Raw genomic sequence first — 20,183 nt, forward strand, 5'->3', positions numbered from 1 at the left:
CTTCTGCCCCTCACACACACCTGCGGACACACACACACAACCACACAAGACCAGAGATGATGAACAACACATTTATGGTACTAAACATTTAAAGATGAGGTTGGTTTTCTGAAGAGGCAAATTAAGTTGAAATAAAGTGTATGACAGTAAGTCAAGGACACTCACAGTGCACCATCTACACAAATAGCACACAAAACCCATTCTGCTGAGTAAAAGTGTGTGTGTTAGAGAAACAGATGTGTGCAGCTGCTCTTACCCGGCGTCCTGGCACAAACTTTAACAGCTCCCAGAGTTCCAGAAACACACAAGAGCGCCGGCAGCACACACACCTTCAGCTCAACACGCTGAATACACAACTCCAGAACGGGAGCAGCACCCACTGACTTCACACCTGTGGAAACACACACACAAACCAACATGTAAACCCACTCATGTGAACATCTGATCAGTGTAACATTACTATTATTCTGCAGCATGAGTTTGTTCATCAAATATTCTTCAGAGGGAAACATTACAACATAATCATCACTCAACACAAATATAAAGATTATTTCCCTTTATAGACATCCAAGCACTCATCTCTAACACGTGTGTGTGTGTGTGTGTGTGTGTGTGTGTGTGTGTGTGTGTGTGATACAGGTGCAGAGGTGCATAAGCAAACAGCTTATGGTCACTGGGGTCACACACCCCATCAAACACCCTAAGGGCAAAGCCCAACACACACACACATATGAATAGATGCTTCAGCCTAACATTCCAGATGGTGTGTTTATTAGACATCTGCATTCTGGTAAGAGTCACTCTGGCATGTGCCACATTCCTGACGGTGTGAACAGTGTGAAAAAATACATGTCTTCATGAGTGAACGAGAGGATGAGAGTAACACACACACACACACACACACACAACATACTGACCGGACCATCTCATATCAGACTGATGTCACGGACACACATCCCACACAAGGACTGCCCACTCCATCAACACAAGGACACGCACTTACATCAATGATGTTCAACTACATTGAGCTACAGAGTGATCACCTACTGACTGAAGTGTGTGTGGACCTGGTTTATATATGTAAGTGGGGATCTAAACCTGAATACACACCGACTCATGGGGACTCGTGTCACTGTGGGACCAAAATTGAGGTCCCCATGGGCACAAAAGTTTATAAATTGTACAAAACGATAATGTTTGAAAATCTAAAAATCTTTACGTTTAGGGGTTAGGTTAAAATCTTCAGTTTGTACAGTATACAACTCATTACACCAATGGACTGTCCCCACGGAGATAATAAAACATACATGTGTGTGTGTGTGTGTGTGCATGTGTGTGCATGCGGGAGTGTGTGTGTGTATGTGCATTTACAGAGTACCTGGGGGTCTGTAGGCGTGGTTAATGAGGGCGTCGCTGATACCGCTGCAAGGTCCGCCTTCCACACCATACATCCAACTGCGATACATGCAGTTCAGCAGCAGCACCTGAGCACGTGTGAGCTGTACACACACCTGCGGAAGCTCAAACATGCATTCATACAACGCAACTGAAGACTGTCTCCCCCTGTCACACACACACACACACACACACGATCACTGTCAAAAATGATTTAGTGAAAACAAATTCTGTTTGTCTTGTCCAGACTGACAAACAAACAAACTACCAATGCACCTGAAGTGAAACATTCATCCAGATATGTGACGCTGATGTGTGTGTGTGTAATGTCTGCATGTGTCTGATCAGAGCTGACGGAGAGACGCATCCCAGAACCTCTGCAAGCACTTAACTTCTGCTCTCACACTCACTTTGTAGTGCTTCTGGGTGGTTCGGCGCGTAATGTCTGACAGCGGCGCGCTCACGCTGCGGGAGGCTGACGTACTGCAGGGATCACGGCAGCACGCAGCAGCTAAGGACGAGAGGTGAGAGGTCATGGGCGTTTGGGACTGCTGCTCAAGGACATCGGCAGCGATAAAAGGAGGAGGAGCTTCTATCAAACGCTCAATCAAGACCATGAGATGTTGTGTGAGCGTGTGTTTCACAAATGTTGTTGTCTGGTGATGCTTTTCACTTTCTTTTTGTGATTAGTAGCACAGTAACACACTTACACACACTTACACACACACACACACACTCAGCAGTAGTAATGACTTCTGCATAATTGGGCTCAAGTTTCATAGCACAGAAATCTGAATCCCTTTGACTGAGCGTGTGTGTGTGTGTGAATTGAAGGCCTCTTTCCCATTTTTCAACCAGTGAAGTGTGTTCCTCACTAGAAAAGATTATTTCAGATATAGTTGCTTGTTCTTCTCTAAATGTTTTTGGACCGTTAGGAGATGTTGAATAAATCTTCTTTCAATTAAATGATAACAAGATACTCAGCAGTGATGATGTCACTGTTTGAAGTCCTGCTGGACTTTTTTGTGCATCTCGTTACACAATATATATATATGAATGCATATATAGACCACTAATATGTAAACACTGGTCCAGTGGCACTTCTGGTTTCATTTTTTTTTTTTTTATCTTACATTGAATCTAACCCGACCCTAACCCTACACAATTAAATCTTAAATATACCCTCTAGTATTGTTCTGTTGGTGGTATTTAATGTTAACTGTAAAAAAAAACGGTCTGGACCAGTATTGTTTACGTCATGTTAAGTGGTATAAAGCTGCACAGTCACCATGGCGATCATCATGACACAGCTCTGATGCAGCACTTGCAGATCACTACATTCACACACAACATGAAGCTGCAATTCTCTTCATACACAACATTTAAGAATCCAGAGTCCTGCAGCAGCATGTCATGTGTGTGATGTGTGTGTGTGTGTGTGGTGTGGTGTGATGTGTGTGTGTGTTGTGTGTGTGTGTGTGTGTGTGTGTGTGTGTGCGTGGTGTGGTGTGTGTGTGTGTGTGTGTGTGTGTGTGTGTGTGTGTGTGCGTGGTGTGGTGTGTGTGTGTGTGTGTGTGTGTGGTGTGATGTGTGTGGTGTGTGTGTGTGTGTGTGTGTGTGTGTGTGTGTGTGTGTGTGATGTGTGATGTGTGATGTGTGTGTGTGTGTGTGTGTGTGAGAAAGGTGTGTATGAAAGGTGTGTATGAAGTGTGTGGTGTGATGTGTGTGTGTGTGTGTGATGTGTGATGTGTGATGTGTGATGTGTGATGTGTGATGTGTGTGTGTGTGTGTGTGAGAAAGGTGTGTATGAAAGGTGTGTATGAAGTGTGTGGTGTGATGTGTGTGTGTGTGTGTGTGTGTGTGTGTGTGTGTGTGTGTGTGTGTGTGAGAAAGGTGTGTATGAAAGGTGTGTATGAAGTGTGTGGTGTGATGTGTGTGTGTGTGTGTGTGTGGTGTGATGTGTGTGTGTGTGTGTGTGTGTATGGTGTGGTGTGGTGTATGTGTGTGTGTGTGTGTGTGTGGTGTGATGTGTGTGTGTGTGTGTGTGTGTGTGTGGTGTGATGTGTGTGTGTGTGTGTGTGTATGGTGTGGTGTGTGTGTGTGTGTGTGTGTATGAAAGGTGTGTATGAAGTGTGTGTGTGTGTGTATGAAGTGTGTGTGTGTGTATGATGTGTGTGATGTGATGTGTGTGTGTGATGTGTGTGTATGATGTGGCCTTGATCAGTGATGGTGGTAGAGTTCTGCTCTCCTCATGTGAGCGCTGTAACAGGTTTAGCAGGCTGCACTTCTGCGTCTCATTACTGCATCTCACACACATACACACACTTAAAGCAGCTGCAGGAACGGGCTGCCCGACCTGATGGGCTCCGGGGACTTCTTTAAATGAAGGGTGATCGGTACCGTGTGAGACGCCTCACCTCCGGCCAGCACCAGAACACACACACAGAGCCCTAATGGCTCTCCTTCACACACTCAGTCTCTCAGCTAATGACAGGATATTTATTACCCTACACTCATCCAAACGCTGTACCCACAGTTGTGTGTGTGTGTGTGTGTGTGTGTGTGCATGTTGTCTCACCAGTACACAGGCAAACAGAGCTGTTTCCCATAGAGTGCCGTACTGAAAGTAGGAATTATGGGAAGGAGCGGATGGAATACCCCCTCAGAGTCAATTACAGTCAGACCAGCCTGAAGCTCAAAGACCTGAAACACAGACACAAAGACAGCAACACAGACAGACACACAGAAACACAGACAGACAGATACACAGACAGACAGAAACAGAGACAGACAGAAACACAAACAGACAGATACACAGACAGACAGAAACAGAGACAGACAGAAACAGAGACAGACAGAAACAGAGACAGACAGAAACAGAGACAGACAGAAACAGAGACGGACAGAAACAGAGACAGACAGACAAACAGACAGACAGACAGAAACAGAGACAGACAGAAACAGAGACAGACAGACAAACAGACAGACAGAAACAGATACAGACAGAAACAGAGACAGACAGACAGATACACAGACAGACAGATACACAGACAGACAGAAACACAGACAGACAGAAACAGAGACAGACAGAAACACAGACAGACAGACAGAAACACAAACAGACAGATACACAGACAGACAGAAACAGAGACAGACAGAAACAGAGACAGACAGAAACAGAGACAGACAGAAACAGAGACAGACAGAAACACAGACAGACAGAAACACAGACAGACAGATACACAGACAGACAGAAACACAGACAGACAGAAACAGAGACAGACAGAAACACAGACAGACAGACAGAAACACAAACAGACAGATACACAGACAGACAGAAACAGAGACAGACAGAAACAGAGACAGACAGAAACAGAGACAGACAGAAACAGAGACAGACAGAAACAGAGACGGACAGAAACAGAGACAGACAGACAAACAGACAGACAGACAGAAACACAGACAGACAGAAACAGAGACAGACAGAAACACAGACAGACAGACAGAAACACAAACAGACAGATACACAGACAGACAGAAACAGAGACAGACAGAAACAGAGACAGACAGAAACAGAGACAGACAGAAACAGAGACAGACAGAAACAGAGACGGACAGAGACAGACAGACAAACAGACAGAAACACAGACAGACAGAAACACAGACAGACAGAAACAGAGACAGACAGACAAACAGACAGACAGAAACAGAGACAGACAGAAACAGAGACAGACAGACAGATACACAGACAGACAGATACACAGACAGACAGAAACACAGACAGACAGAAACAGAGACAGACAGAAACAGAGACAGACAGACAAACAGACAGACAGAAACACAGACAGAAACACAGACAGACAGAAACAGAGACAGACAGAAACATAGACAGACAGACAGAAACACAGACAGACAGAAACACAGACAGACAGAAACACAGACAGACAGAAACACAAACAGACAGAAACACAGACAGACAGACAGACAGAAACAAAGACAGACAGCCAGAAACAAAGACAAACAGACAGAAACACAGACAGACAGAAACAGAGACAGACAGAAACACAGACAGACAGACAGACAGAAACAAAGACAGACAGACAGACAGAAACACATACAAACAGTCGGAGAGACAGAAAGACAGACAAACAGACAGACAGATACACAGACAGACAGATACACAGACAGACAGAAACACAGACAGACAGAAACACAGACAGACAGAAACAGAGACAGACAGAAACAGAGAAAGACAGAAACACAGACAGACAGACAGACAAACAGACAGAAACACAGGCAGATACACAGACAGACAGAAACAGAGACAGACAGAAACACAGACAGACAGAAACACAGACAGACAGACAGAAACAAAAACAGACAGAAACAGAGACAGACAGAAACACAGACAGACAGACAGATACACAGACAGACAGATACACAGACAGACAGTAACACAGACAGACAGAAACACAGACAGACAGACAGAAACACAAACAGACAGAAACAGAGACAGACAGAAACACAGACAGACAGACAGAAACAGAGACAGACAGAAACAGAGTTAGACAGAAACACAGACAGACAGACAGACAGAAACACAGACAGACAGAAACACAGACAGACAGATACACAGACAGACAGATACACAGACAGACAGAAACACAGACAGACAGATACACAGACAGACAGATACACAGACAGACAGATACACAGACAGACAGAAACACAGACAGACAGATACACAGACAGACAGAAACACAGACAGACAGATACACAGACAGACAGATACACAGACAGACAGATACACAGACAGACAGAAACACAGACAGACAGAACATGGGTTCTTCAGACAGGTAGCCTGCAGATTTCACTGATTCAAAATTAAAGTATATATTAAATCTAAAACACAAAGAATGATATAAGTATAATACAGTGAGATCAAGATCAGAAAGATAACAGAATTATGTGTGTGTATGTACCTTCAGGTAGCTGTGTGTGTAGCAGTTGTGCAGGAGTGTTTCTGAAGGCTGATTCAGGCTGTTGGCTGCGCGGGTCACTTCCTCTTCATACATGGGTGCAGAATGTTCAAACGTGACGCGCTCACACTGCAACTGCAGCGCAGGAAGAGGACGCAAGAGCTGGAACTGAGGTGCAGACGTCTGTGCAGTCGACACCTTGAGGAAACCCACTCATTAAACACACACACAGGTGGAGAGCCACACACATACAGAACACTCAGTGTGTGTGTGTGTACCTTGTGTCTCAATAAAGCAGGTAATATGACATGCAGTAAGTTGTATTCAGCTGCAGGGACTGTGATTCGAGCCTTCATCAGCATCACGCTCGTCTGACGGGTGGGAATAAATTCCTCTAAAGCCAAAACTTTCTCTGGGCCGACGCTCACACACTCCTCGACTACATCTGCAAGAGACACATGTTCAGCCCATCATCTCTGCAGACTGCTGCATAGGGTCTAAACAAATACTCTCACTGTCAGTCAAATAAGACCAATCAAGTGATGTATAAAGTGATGGTGTGTGAAGAGTCATGAAGAGAAATAACATTAGTTTATACAGTTGATGCAACTGGCCACACTCAAGCACTGACTGCTTTGACTTCATTTTTTCAAAGTGAACTATAGGAAGATGTGATTTATTAGTGAGTGTGTGTGTATGTTCACCGAGAGATAAACACACAACCTTTGCTCTGCTAGTGCTAACACAACTGAGCTACTGTTTTCCTTCTTCACGAAACCATGTGAATATTTGTCATGTGTGCAATGACTCTTGTATTTCTATGTGTGGTTTTGTTGGCGATGGTCTTTACCAGGCTGTGGTTTGCAGTAAGGTTGGTACTCGTGGTCAAGAGTGCACGCAGCCATCTTTAAGATGCGATGGACAGCGCTGCTGTGAAGCTGTAAATCTAACGGACCAATCACAATCCTCTTCTGTGATGTTTCCTGCACCAACGGCGTATCATCCTTACGCAACGCAGAGAAATCCTGAAGCCCCACACAAACTGAAAAACAACACACACAGATGCACACGTGCATGTTGACACCTGCAGAAACACTACTGTACACACACACTCACTGACTCAGACACAAACACACACACACACACACACACACACCTGCAGAAACACTACTGTACACACACACACACACACACACAAACACCTGCAGACACACTACTGTACACACACACTCACTGACTCAGACACAAACCCACACACACACAAACACCTGCAGAAACACTACTGTACACACACACACACACACAGAGGCACACGTGCATGTTGACACCTGCAGAAACACTACTGTACACACACACTCACTGACTCAGACACAAACACACACACACACACACACACACACACACCTGCAGAAACACTACTGTACACACACACACACACACCTGCAGAAACACTACTGTGCACACACACTCACTGACTCAGACACAAACCCACACACACACACACACACACACACACAGACACACACCTGCAGAAACACTACTGTACACACACACACACACACACACACACAAACAAACACCTGCAGAAACACTACTGTACACACACACTCACTGACTCAGACACAAACCCACACACACACACACACACACACACACACACACCTGCAGAAACACTACTGTACACACACACACACACACACAAACACCTGCAGAAACACTACTGTACACACACACACACACACAGATGCACACGTGCATGTTGACACCTGCAGAAACACTACTGTACACACACACTCACTGACTCAGACACAAACACACACACACACACACACCTGCAGAAACACTACTGTACACACACACACACACACCTGCAGAAACACTACTGTGCACACACACTCACTGACTCAGACACAAACCCACACACACACACACACACACACACACACACACCTGCAGAAACACTACTGTACACACACACACACACACACACACCTGCAGAAACACTACTGTGCACACACACTCACTGACTCAGACACAAACCCACACACACACACACACCTGCAGAAACACTACTGTACACACACACACACACACCTGCAGAAACACTACTGTACACACACACACACCTGCAGAAACACTACTGTAAACACACACACACCTGCAGAAACACTACTGTACACACACAAACACACACACACCTGCAGAAACACTACTGCACACACACACACACACACACACACACCTGCAGAAACAATACTGTACACACACACACACACACACACACACACCTGGAGAAACACTACTGTACACACACACACACACACCTGCAGAAACACTACTGTACACACACAAACACACACACACCTGCAGAAACACTACTGTACACACACACTCACTGACTCAGACACAAACACACACACACACACACCTGCAGAAACACTACTGTACACACACACACCTGCAGAAACACTACTGTACACACACACACACCTGCAGAAACACTACTGTACACACACAGACACACACCTGCAGAAACACTACTGTACACACACAGACACCTGCAGAAACACTACTGTATACACACAGACACACACACACACACACACACACACACTCACACTCACACTCACTCACACAGAAACACTACTGTACACACACAGACACACACCTGCAGAAACACTACTGTATACACACAGACACACACCTGCAGAAACACTACTGTACACACACAGACACACACCTGCAGAAACACTACTGTACACACACACTCACTGACTCAGACACAAACACACACACACACACACACACCTGCAGAAACACTACTGTACATACACAGACACACACCTGCAGAAACACTACTGTACACACACACACACCTGCAGAAACACTACTGTACACACACAGACACACACCTGCAGAAACACTACTGTACACACACACACACCTGCAGAAACACTACTGTACACACACAGACACACACCTGCAGAAACACTACTGTACACACACAGACACACACCTGCAGAAACACTACTGTACACACACACACACACACACCTGCAGAAACACTACTGTACACACACAGACACACACCTGCAGAAACACTACTGTATACACACAGACACACACCTGCAGAAACACTACTGTACACACACAGACACACACCTGCAGAAACACTACTGTACACACACACACACACACCTGCAGAAACACTACTGTACACACACAGACACACACCTGCAGAAACACTACTGTACACACACAGACACACACCTGCAGAAACACTACTGTACACACACAGACACACACCTGCAGAAACACTACTGTACACACACAAACACACACCTGCAGAAACACTACTGTACACACACAGACACACACCTGCAGAAACAGTACTGTACACACACAGACACACACCTGCAGAAACACTACTGTACACACACAGACACACCTGCAGAAACACTACTGTACACACACAGACACACACACACACACACTCACACTCACTCACACAGAAACACTAATGTACACACACACACCTGCAGAAACACTACTGTACACATACACACACACACACACACACACTCTCACACTCACTCACACAGAAACACTAATGTACACACACAGACACACACCTGCAGAAACACTACTGTACACACACAGACACACACACACACACACACACTCACACTCACACAGAAACACTAATGTACACACACACACCTGCAGAAACACTACTGTACACACACACACCTGCAGAAACACTACTGTACACACACACACTCACACTCACTCACTCACACAGAAACACTACTGTACACACACACACCTGCAGAAACACCACTGTACACACACACACACACACACACACTCACTCACACTCACTCACACAGAAACACTAATGTACAGAAACACACCTGCAGAAACACCACTGTACACACACACACACACACACACACACAGCTGTGGATTTAATAAAAGTGGATTTGTGTGTGGACCGCTGGAGTCTTGTTACAGTGGATGGAGGAACGGAGAAAAGTTCATGAGCTGCTCAAATTCCCTCCTGATTTGTGGAGATTAAAAGTGCAGTGAGTGATGTCACTTCCTCTTCCCATTTAGAGCGGCTGGATTAAGTCTAATATCAAACATCTGGAGGCTCAGAGCGCTGCTGAAGGACATGGGGGGGGAATGAGCCGGATTTGAAACATTAGAGGAGATCCGCACCTCAGCGCTGCAGTTATTATGACAGAGGACACGCCACAGGTTTGAGTTTCATTTATGTAGTGCTGGCGCTGCTTCTGATGTAGACTGAGGTCACGGGTTCGAGTCTCTGAGGGGAGATGCGCTCTGACTCACAAGACATTCCAATCTGAAAGAGTAATTTTAGCTTTGCTGGAAGAGCGACACTTCTCTGAGCGCCAAAGCTGATGATATCTATGTTTACTTTTAGATCATTATCAGCAGGGAAAGAGACAGACGGACAGACAGATATCTCACCAGATTTTCTAAACTTCTCAATCAAGACAAAGTCCTAAGCAGGAATCAGACTTTAACCCTAACCCTAATCAATTAACACAAAACAAGCAAACAAACCAACACTGCTCAACATGAATCAGCTCTCACTGGACAAGACAAACACATCTACAGATAACAGTGAGACAGGTGAAGACAGATGATGAGAGTGAGACAGATGATGAGAGATGATGAGAGTGAGACAGATGATGAGAGATGATGAGAGTGAGACAGATGATGAGAGATGATGAGAGTGAGACAGATGAAGACAGATGATGAGAGTGAGACAGATGATGAGAGTGAGACAGATGATGACAGTGAGACAGATGAAGACAGATGATGAGAGTGAGACAGATGATGAGAGATGATGAGAGTGAGACAGGTGAAGACAGTGAGACAGATGAAGAGAGATGGTGAGAGTGAGACAGATGAAGACAGATGATGAGAGTGAGACAGATGAAGAGAGATGGTGAGAGTGAGACAGATGATGACAGTGAGACAGGTGAAGAGAGATGATAAGAGTGAGACAGATGAAGACAGATGATGAGAGTGAGACAGATGAAGACAGATGATGAGAGTGAGACAGATGAAGAGAGATGGTGAGAGTGAGACAGATGATGACAGTGAGACAGGTGAAGAGAGATGGTGAGAGTGAGACAGATGAAGACAGATGATGAGAGTGAGACAGATGAAGAGAGATGATGAGAGTGAGACAGATGATGACAGTGAGACAGGTGAAGAGAGATGATAAGAGTGAGACAGGTGAAGACAGATGATGAGAGTGAGACAGATGAAGAGAGATGATGAGAGTGAGACAGATGAAGAGAGATGGTGAGAGTGAGACAGATGATGACAGTGAGACAGGTGAAGAGAGATGGTGAGAGTGAGACAGATGAAGACAGATGATGAGAGTGAGACAGATTAAGAGAGATGATGAGAGTGAGACAGATGATGACAGTGAGACAGGTGAAGAGAGATGATAAGAGTGAGACAGATGAAGACAGATGATGAGAGTGAGACAGATGAAGAGGGAGACAAGTGTGAGAGAAGTACCTCTACTGCTGCTGTTTTCCATGGTGAAGAGATAATCCATGTAGAATGCGCCATATCTCTGCAGGCCTGCAGCCTCTGTGTAAGTCTCCTGGGAGAAAACAAAAACACACAGAGCTAAACAAAAACACACAAACACACACACACACACACACACACACACCTGCACAAACACACACGCAAACACATGCAAACACACGCAAACACACACACTGTTACGGTCCAGAACGTAAGGCTGGAGTTCAGACTTCATCAGTAGAGAACATCAGGAGATGTTTCAGTGTTCACTCATAACAAGGTGAGTCACTTTTCAGTTATCACTTCACCTGTAGCTCAAAACATCACATGTTCTCCAACACTGGCCACTCTCACATCCAGATTAAAAACACATTAGCTGTGCATTTCCCACCTGAGCACTGTGCTGCTTCACATCAGACATTTTATTATTTTTATTTATACATTATAAATCAATCAAATTGTTTTTAGAATGTGTGATTTTAAATCCTTTACTTTTTAAAGATCTCTTATATTCATGATGTATTCTTTCTTTCTTCACGAGTCATTTATATGTCAATGCATCAATTCTATGTGAATGTGTGTGTGTGTGTGTGTGTGTCTGCACTGCAAACCTTATGAATGTTTCCATTTAAGATAAATTCTGCTTTAACGCCATTGTTCTCTGGGCTGCGGTAGTCAAAGAGCGAGTTGGTCAGGTAGGTCAAGCCCTTCACGCTCAGAGTCTCCCCACAGCGGAAGAACACAGAGTCCTGCAGCAGCAAACAAACACTGGATGATGACATCATTCACATGCTGAGAGCCAAGGTGTGTGATGTTGGGTGAATTACCTCCTCTCTTCTGTTCATATTCTCTTCAAAATCTCGAACTCCCATAATGCCCTTCAGACACACAGCACGACAACCGACAACTCCCACCTGACAGTCAAAGAAGGGCTCGCCCATCATCAGAGCCTGAAACAGAGAGAGCGAGTGTGAGCAGCAGCATGATGATGACATCATCAGGTGATCTTACGGTTGATTGGTTCTCTCACCTCTACTGTGATGCCCTCCTGCTCCACGCACAACACCTCACGTGACTTGAGCTTCTGTGGACTGTAGTAACTGCTCTCAGAACAGCTCTCTGTTAGCTACACACGGGACAGATCAGACTGTTAGGTTATGGATGCATGAACCGGGCTGATAATCGCTTTGTGGAAAGAGCTTTTTACCTTGAAGGTGACGGAGGCTTTGGTGCAGTAAAAGCCCACAGACACCACGGGGTCCTTGAAGGAGTGCTGAATGGGTCGCGATGTTCCGCCCTCTTCCGTGTACCCTCCAGACTCTCCTTCAGTCTCCTCCTCTTCAGCGCTCACTATGGCCGGGACAAATGACCAGGCCCACGACACCCAGCCCTGATCTTCATCCTCGCTCTGAAAGTACTGACCAACCACGAGAGACGGATCTGAGTCCTCCACTGTCAGACCTGAGGGAGATCAGACCATGTCAGCGTGCTGGAATGTGTCATCTCGTTCTGTCTCGTGTCTGAGCGAGCGAATGTATTACGACATGTTTTAATTAAATGTCTCACTCAGGATTTGCTCAGCCCTAACCCTTCTTAAGTGAGTCTTTGACATTTCCACACAACAGATTTCAACATCATAGATAACTCTGACTGACAGGTTAAAAACATCATTTCAGATGACGGAACGTGCACTGAAGATCAGCTCTTCTGACATACGGTAATGAGGGACGTGGCTCACCGGGGACGCTCTCTCTGAGCGAGCTGTTCTCTTCTCTGTCGCCGTCTCCGTGAACTCCCATCTCGCCGTAATACAGCGCCACACCCAACTCCATCAGCCGAATGAACATGGGTAACTGCTGGTCTGTTAGAGACAACTTCAGACTCTCCACCATTGTGTGAACCTCGACACAAACACACCAAACACTTAACACACCGCTCTGCAGGTCCTCACATAAACTCTCTCTCTTTCTCTGTCTCTCTCTCTCTCTCTCTCTTACTTTAATGACGGCAGGGATTTTGGCGTTTATGTTGTCGTAGGTGAAGTGAAGACGAGTTCTGAAGGAACATTTGTACAGCAGCGGGTCCTGATAAAACTCAATCTTTCCGCTGCCATTCCGTCTATCCAAACAGACTGTGCAGTCTGAAAAATTGATCACCTTCCTCAGGACCAGCTCAGGAGCTACAGTCAGTGAGAGAGAGAGAGAGAGAGAGAGAGAGAGAGTGAGAGAGTGTGTGTGAGAGAGAGAGAGAGAGAGTGAGTGAGAGAGAGAGAGAGAGAGAGAGAGAGAGAGAGAGTGTAAGTGAGAGAGTAAGTGAGAGGGAGAAAGTGAGAGAGAGATTAAGTGAGAGAGTGAGTGAGAGAGAGAGAGAGAGAGAGAGAGAGAGAGAGAGAGAGTGTAAGTGAGAGAGTAAGTGAGAGGGAGAAAGTGAGAGAGAGAGAGAGAGAGAGAGAGAGATTAAGTGAGAGAGTGAGTGAGAGAGAGAGAGAGTAAGTGAGAGAAAGAAAGTGAGAGAGAGAAAGTGAGAGAGCGAGTGAGTAAGAGAGAGAGAGAGAGAGAGACTGAGAGTAAGTCAAGTTTTCTCTGATCTTTAGGTTTAGTGGTAAAAACTACAGTTTATACAGTATACAACTCATTACACCTATGGACTGTCCCCACAGAGATAATAAAACATATGTGTGCGTGTGTGTTTGGTGTCAGTGTGTGTATGTTATTTAATGATTACTTATAGTAAACATGTTTTAATGTACAGCTGCTTTGTAAAAATGAAAACTGTAAAAGCACTATACATACTATATAAGAGTTGAGTTGAGTACACCTGTGAAACCCTTGAACCTGAGCCGAGCACTAGAACCTGACAACACACCACACCATAACCTCGCACAGATATCTTGTGTACACTGACTTGAGTTTGTAAATAAAAACAGAACTTCACATGACTGGATCTATGGGCCTGGAGGTAACATATACACATAAGAGACTGTTAATAAACACAGAGAGCACATTTACTCTGATGTCACCGTCAATATCTTTAGATCTTCCCATCTCTGATGTTTACATGATGATTATTCTTCTGTCTCTTGCTTGCTTCATGTCATCTGTTACAGATTGTATTAGTTCTGCTCTCCTTCATGAAGTGATGTGAGCTCTCTCTCTCTCTCGTTGCTTCCACAAACACAAGAAACACAAAAGTGAAGATGTGAACTCACAGATGATGTCCATGAATGCTCTGTCCCACAGATCGTCCACTGTGTAGCTCTCGGCGGAGGTGATGTTAACTGACAGCACGATGTCATCTTCCACATACTTCAAAATCAGATTATTCACCACGATATTGACATTATTCACCACTCGACGAATAAGACTCTGGACGTACCCTATACAGAAAAAGAAAGAGTGAGAGAGAGAGACGAGGAGAGAGAGAGAGAGAGAGAGAGAGAGAGGCAGATGAGTTTGTTAAAGCTACACAAGGTCAGTTTCACTCAGCACTCTTTTCTGAAATGCATCAGAACTCAATCCTTCAGAAGAACATGTGCTTTAATGACCACAGACGTTTGTTATCCCCACACAGCCTCAGGTTCACCACAGAGAGAATCACATCACCCTGTGTGTGTGTGTGTGTGTGTGTTAAAAGTGATGCTCAGGACCAGAAGCTTCATGTGAACAACAAGCAAGTTCAGGTCATTATTTAAAAAAGTATCTAAGTACTGAAAATATGACAAACCAGAGACGTTTGGCAATAAAATATGAAAACACAGTAATAAATCGTCAAAACCACAGCAGCAGTCGCAGTCCCACGTCAACTTATACAATTTTAAAGCTTTTGCCTTGTTGTCCAACTCAAATGTTTGTCTTCCTGTGCGAGTGGAGTTGTGTGTTATTAATGAGCTCTGGGATCCTAACCACACAAACTCACACAGGTGGAGAGCGCATTACAGTCTTTATTAACACCACCGCTGTATCATCAGCCTTTTCAAATCACTTCTTGTCTTCAGCATATATGGGCGTGTGTTTGCCTATGTCCCTCATGTGTGTGTGTGTGTGTGTGTGTGTCGCACCTGCGTTCACAGTCAAAGTCAGTCCCTGTTAGTGCTCTCTGGATTTCATTTAGCCAGCCAAGCGCTTACACTTTCCCTCCTCCAGCCCTTCATCTCACTCTCTATAAACTATTGCTTCAGCTGCACCTGTGCCACGGCCCGCTGGGACCACAACTCTAGCCATAAAATAACTGGAAAAACCAACGGCCTTATGTGTTACACCAGCCAAAATATGCTGTGCGTGTGTGTGTGTGTGTGAAGAGAAATACACAGATATATTAGCCAATATCATTTGTGTGGCAAATCTCAAGCCTCATTTCCTCATGTAAAAGAAGAAACGTCATATTTCTATTGATGTAACAACACATTTAACTACTGAACGGATGTGTGTGTGTTGTGTATGCGTGCGTGCTCTCCAATAAAAAGACAAACGGTGCCATGAGCTCTGATGGGGGTCTTTAAGAAGACTTCCAGATAAGAGCTGTTAGTTAAGGAGGGTCTGCGGACCCAGCGGCCTTCAGAACATCACTCACCTGGGGGCAGGTCAGGGTCACTGGGGGCTTGCTGCACTCGTCTGGGTTTAGGCACACTCTTGGAGCTCTCACTTCGATTGGTCGAGCTGGACGTACAACTTTCATTATCCTCCTAAAGACAGAACACACAGAAAGAATTACATTCACGACCTCACAAATAACATCTGCCCTCTGAGAGGAGAAGACTAACCATTTCACAGCACCTTCTGAGTTGAATAAATAAACCCAAAGTTCAGCGCGTGTGTGTGTGTGTTGCTAAAGGTATGCGGTGCTGCACAGATGCACTGGAGAATAAACAGCACTAAAGGTTTGTTTCTCATTTATGGCAGCGGTCTGCCGAGTGTTTGTGATTAAAGAGTGAAGACACAGCTGAAAGAATGAAATGAACAGAGCGTCGAGGTCAAGAACAAACATTCTGTCCATAGATCAGCTTAACCCACAACACACACACACAGTTTTATAGAGCCATCACTGATAACAGCCACTGATTTACTAGAGAGAATTCACTTTATTACATCTGTTTCACACACACACACCCAGAACAACTCTTATTAGACTTCATGAGCCATTGTGACCTTTGACCTCACACGTCACGCTGAGAGTTCAACCCATTCACACGAGGCACACACACACACACTCGCTTTCTTTATTATAATCATCACAACTCTGTTGTTGGCGCTGATCATCATCATCTTCATCATCATCACAGCCCAGGGTTTTTCCTGCATAGAGAATTAAGAGGCGGCCGCCACCACCTAATTTTGCGCCGCCTCATCCCCTCTCAACAAAAACAGTGTCGCAGAAAATGCTGTCTTCATGCCATGGACAAGCCTTCGACTCCATAGGCATTCGTAACTCTAGATGTGACATTACGCCACTATTGCTGCGTCAAGAAAAAGAAACTGCAGTTTTCCAAAGATTTTTACTCAGTTCTGTCGTGACTGGTTAGGTGAGTATTGTTTGTTTTGCACCCTAATACGTTTTTAAAGGCTTTCAAACTATACATTTCATCACATATTATGTTTTTTACTTAGCAGATATGGCTCATAAAATCACAAATTACTTTTTAAAGCTAGTTTGTGAGCAGGCGGATCACGGGGGCAGGTAAACAGTGCAGACAGCAAGAGGCTAACGTTATTCCAGTTTGTTTATTAGCCAATATTCTGTAAAGAACTCAAACTACAATGGTCTGCAATCTGCATATTGTCGGTTGTAAAATTTAAACGTATAATTAAAAGGCTTTTGAAATTAAAAGCTTATGTTTCTGTTCAGCTACATTATAAAAATAAGGATTATTTTCAACTAAAACTTAAGACAATTGAAAAGAACAAACTAGGCTTTAATGATAAAACTTGCACTACATGAAAATGAGAAATTGCCTTAAATTCAAATAATTTAAAAATTAAAGTCAATTCAAAATAGTAATAAAAAGTAAAATGACTGTAAATTAAAATTGCAAGTTATATTTGCATTTTAGGGGTTTTAAACATGACAAATGATGACAAGTGATATTTAAGTTTTATTAATGTGCTGAATAATATTAAGTTCACTTAAAACAACATACTGTATAATACAAAATCAAATCAAAATGATGGTACCATGAAGCGCACATTTTACAACGTAGTGTGTGCATGCAAATGATCAGGATGGTACCACCTCAGCCTAATTTAGAGCCAGGAAAAACCCTGCAGCCGTGAGAGAACCAAACACAACTTTAAACCTCACACTGAACCACTTTCACAAGAAAAACACAAACACACAACATGACATCACAAGCCCGCGCAAAACATTCAGCACAAGAACCTGAAGGCTAAGAGAAATCAGCATTCAGTCACGTGCCATTGAAGATGTGCCAGTGTTTCTGAACCTGGTGTGAACAGCATATAACGTCATTTGTCATTTTTCAGACCTTGATGAAGCTCATCTGCAGGAAATGTGTGTTCTTTGAAAGAACAGAACCTGTCATGACCAGCACAACACACGGCAGAACCACACAGACGTGCGGTAGCTGAAGCACTGGGTGACATTACCGCAGTGAAAGCACCATGTGTTATAAATCTATTCTGCAGAAGCACCATAAGCGCCACTAATTGACTTCCCTTCAAAATGGGTTTGCAAGCAGCCCTGCAGAACCATCTAGACATGATGCCTGAACGTTCATGCTTTTCTAAACACCTCATTCTGACTCATTTACAATCTGAATGTCTATGAACTCCATCTGTCACATGCACTACACCACCACTTTCTAACAAATGACAAATGAAATCAAAGTTTGAGAGTTTTGACTTGTAGTATGATTGTGTCTATAGTCTAGAAAGCACGCGTGCTCTGAAACAAACGTACATTTAGAAGATCTCCGCAGCTTTTAAAACTTTGCACTCTCTACCAGCACCAATAACCAATTGACATCATTCTGCACTTCATCACATTCCAGGCTGTGAGGTGACCTGAACGCTATTGGCTATAATGGGAAGAGCCATTCAAAAAAGCTGCACATTTCAAGACATTTCATTGGGCTTTAACATGAAAAGTTCCAGAAGACACAGCACCAGAAGAATTACTGTATGCCTGAGCTGTATGATATCTTCTAAAAGCTCTTTTTGAGGTTCACTCTGCACATATCCTGCAGAAATACAAATGAGTAAATGAATGTGACAGTTGAAATCTTTTGTGCATGGACATCATCGGTGAAAGGTTTGAGGGTCAGCATCTGCGACTGACCGTGGCTGCGTCTCGGAGTTTCAGGATACACTCCATGGTGTTGATGGTGATGACTACAGCCTCGGAGCTCAGTTTGGTCCAGGGCACGTGGATGCGCAGCTCGTGAATGTGTCCGCTCAGAAACGTGAAGGGCAGCTTCAGCTCCTGCAAACACACAGTCTGTCAGTTAAAGCAAAGACAGAGCCCTTGAAAAGAAGAACAAATGTCTGTTTACTGCAAACCTCCACATGTTTCTCATCTAGCTCTCAAAGCAAACACGTTCGAGAAAAATAAGACATGTACAGCTGCAACCATGAGACAAAAAACACATCAAAAACTTCCCAGAAGAACATTTCTGACAAACTAGCTTTAATAGAAGATTACTAAAGAAAGTTTAACTCCCGCTCGGGATGACAAAAGCTGCTTTTAATAAGATCTGTGTGTGCATGCGACATGCGTGTGTGTGTGTGTCTAAAGCCAAACATTCTCACAACATGACAGAGTGATTCATTCCAGATATCTGAACTGCTCAAAATCTCAATGTTGTCGGAAAATGAAAGCAAAGCAAAGATTCTGTTACACGCATCAGAGTTTACCAGCTGACAAACAGAGTGAATCTTCAGATCAATGCCTTTATCCATATCAACTGTACAGTGGGGAGACTCATTTGGCCTTCTCTGCCTTTATGTCCTGAAGTGATATCTTTTGAGTTTGGCCTGTTGGCCGTTACTGCATGCGTCAGTTTATTTTCATCATATAAAACCTCTTCAAGAAGCTTATTTTATGGTGATTATAAAACTTGATCTGCATTGTTTGCTTGTTCTTTGTGGTCTGTGTAGTGCAAGTTGTAGACAGAAAGCCATCGCGCTTCACAGTATCTGTTGCTCTGATGTTTACATTAAAAGACGAGGATTCTTTCTCTCAGTGCTGGAGAGTGACAACACGACACATTTCCCCCTCACC

The 20,183-nt window shown here is 44.2% G+C and overlaps 1 protein-coding gene across 2 annotated transcripts in view; it reads right to left on the reverse strand.

The window, feature by feature from the left end:
• Positions 1-20,183, reverse strand: part of LOC130432513 (intermembrane lipid transfer protein VPS13B-like) — a 111,186-nt gene that overhangs the window by 88,215 nt on the left and 2,788 nt on the right. For both annotated transcript variants that reach the window (XM_056761900.1, XM_056761901.1), the window contains 17 exons: positions 19,242-19,385; positions 16,521-16,632; positions 15,160-15,327; positions 13,949-14,130; positions 13,690-13,852; positions 13,159-13,412; positions 12,982-13,077; positions 12,779-12,901; positions 12,563-12,700; positions 11,937-12,024; positions 7,225-7,416; positions 6,653-6,819; positions 6,378-6,572; positions 3,974-4,098; positions 1,379-1,563; positions 257-391; positions 1-20 (listed from right to left, as the gene is read on the reverse strand). The exon at positions 1-20 is cut by the window's left edge and continues 160 nt beyond it. In XM_056761900.1, coding sequence (XP_056617878.1) covers positions 1-20; positions 257-391; positions 1,379-1,563; positions 3,974-4,098; positions 6,378-6,572; positions 6,653-6,819; positions 7,225-7,416; positions 11,937-12,024; positions 12,563-12,700; positions 12,779-12,901; positions 12,982-13,077; positions 13,159-13,412; positions 13,690-13,852; positions 13,949-14,130; positions 15,160-15,327; positions 16,521-16,632; positions 19,242-19,385 — 2,487 coding nt within the window. The remainder of the gene's footprint in view (positions 21-256; positions 392-1,378; positions 1,564-3,973; positions 4,099-6,377; positions 6,573-6,652; positions 6,820-7,224; positions 7,417-11,936; positions 12,025-12,562; positions 12,701-12,778; positions 12,902-12,981; positions 13,078-13,158; positions 13,413-13,689; positions 13,853-13,948; positions 14,131-15,159; positions 15,328-16,520; positions 16,633-19,241; positions 19,386-20,183) is intronic.

This window comes from Triplophysa dalaica, chromosome 12 (genome assembly GCF_015846415.1).
Source record: "Triplophysa dalaica isolate WHDGS20190420 chromosome 12, ASM1584641v1, whole genome shotgun sequence".
In the NCBI taxonomy this organism is placed as follows: Eukaryota; Metazoa; Chordata; class Actinopteri; order Cypriniformes; family Nemacheilidae; genus Triplophysa; species Triplophysa dalaica.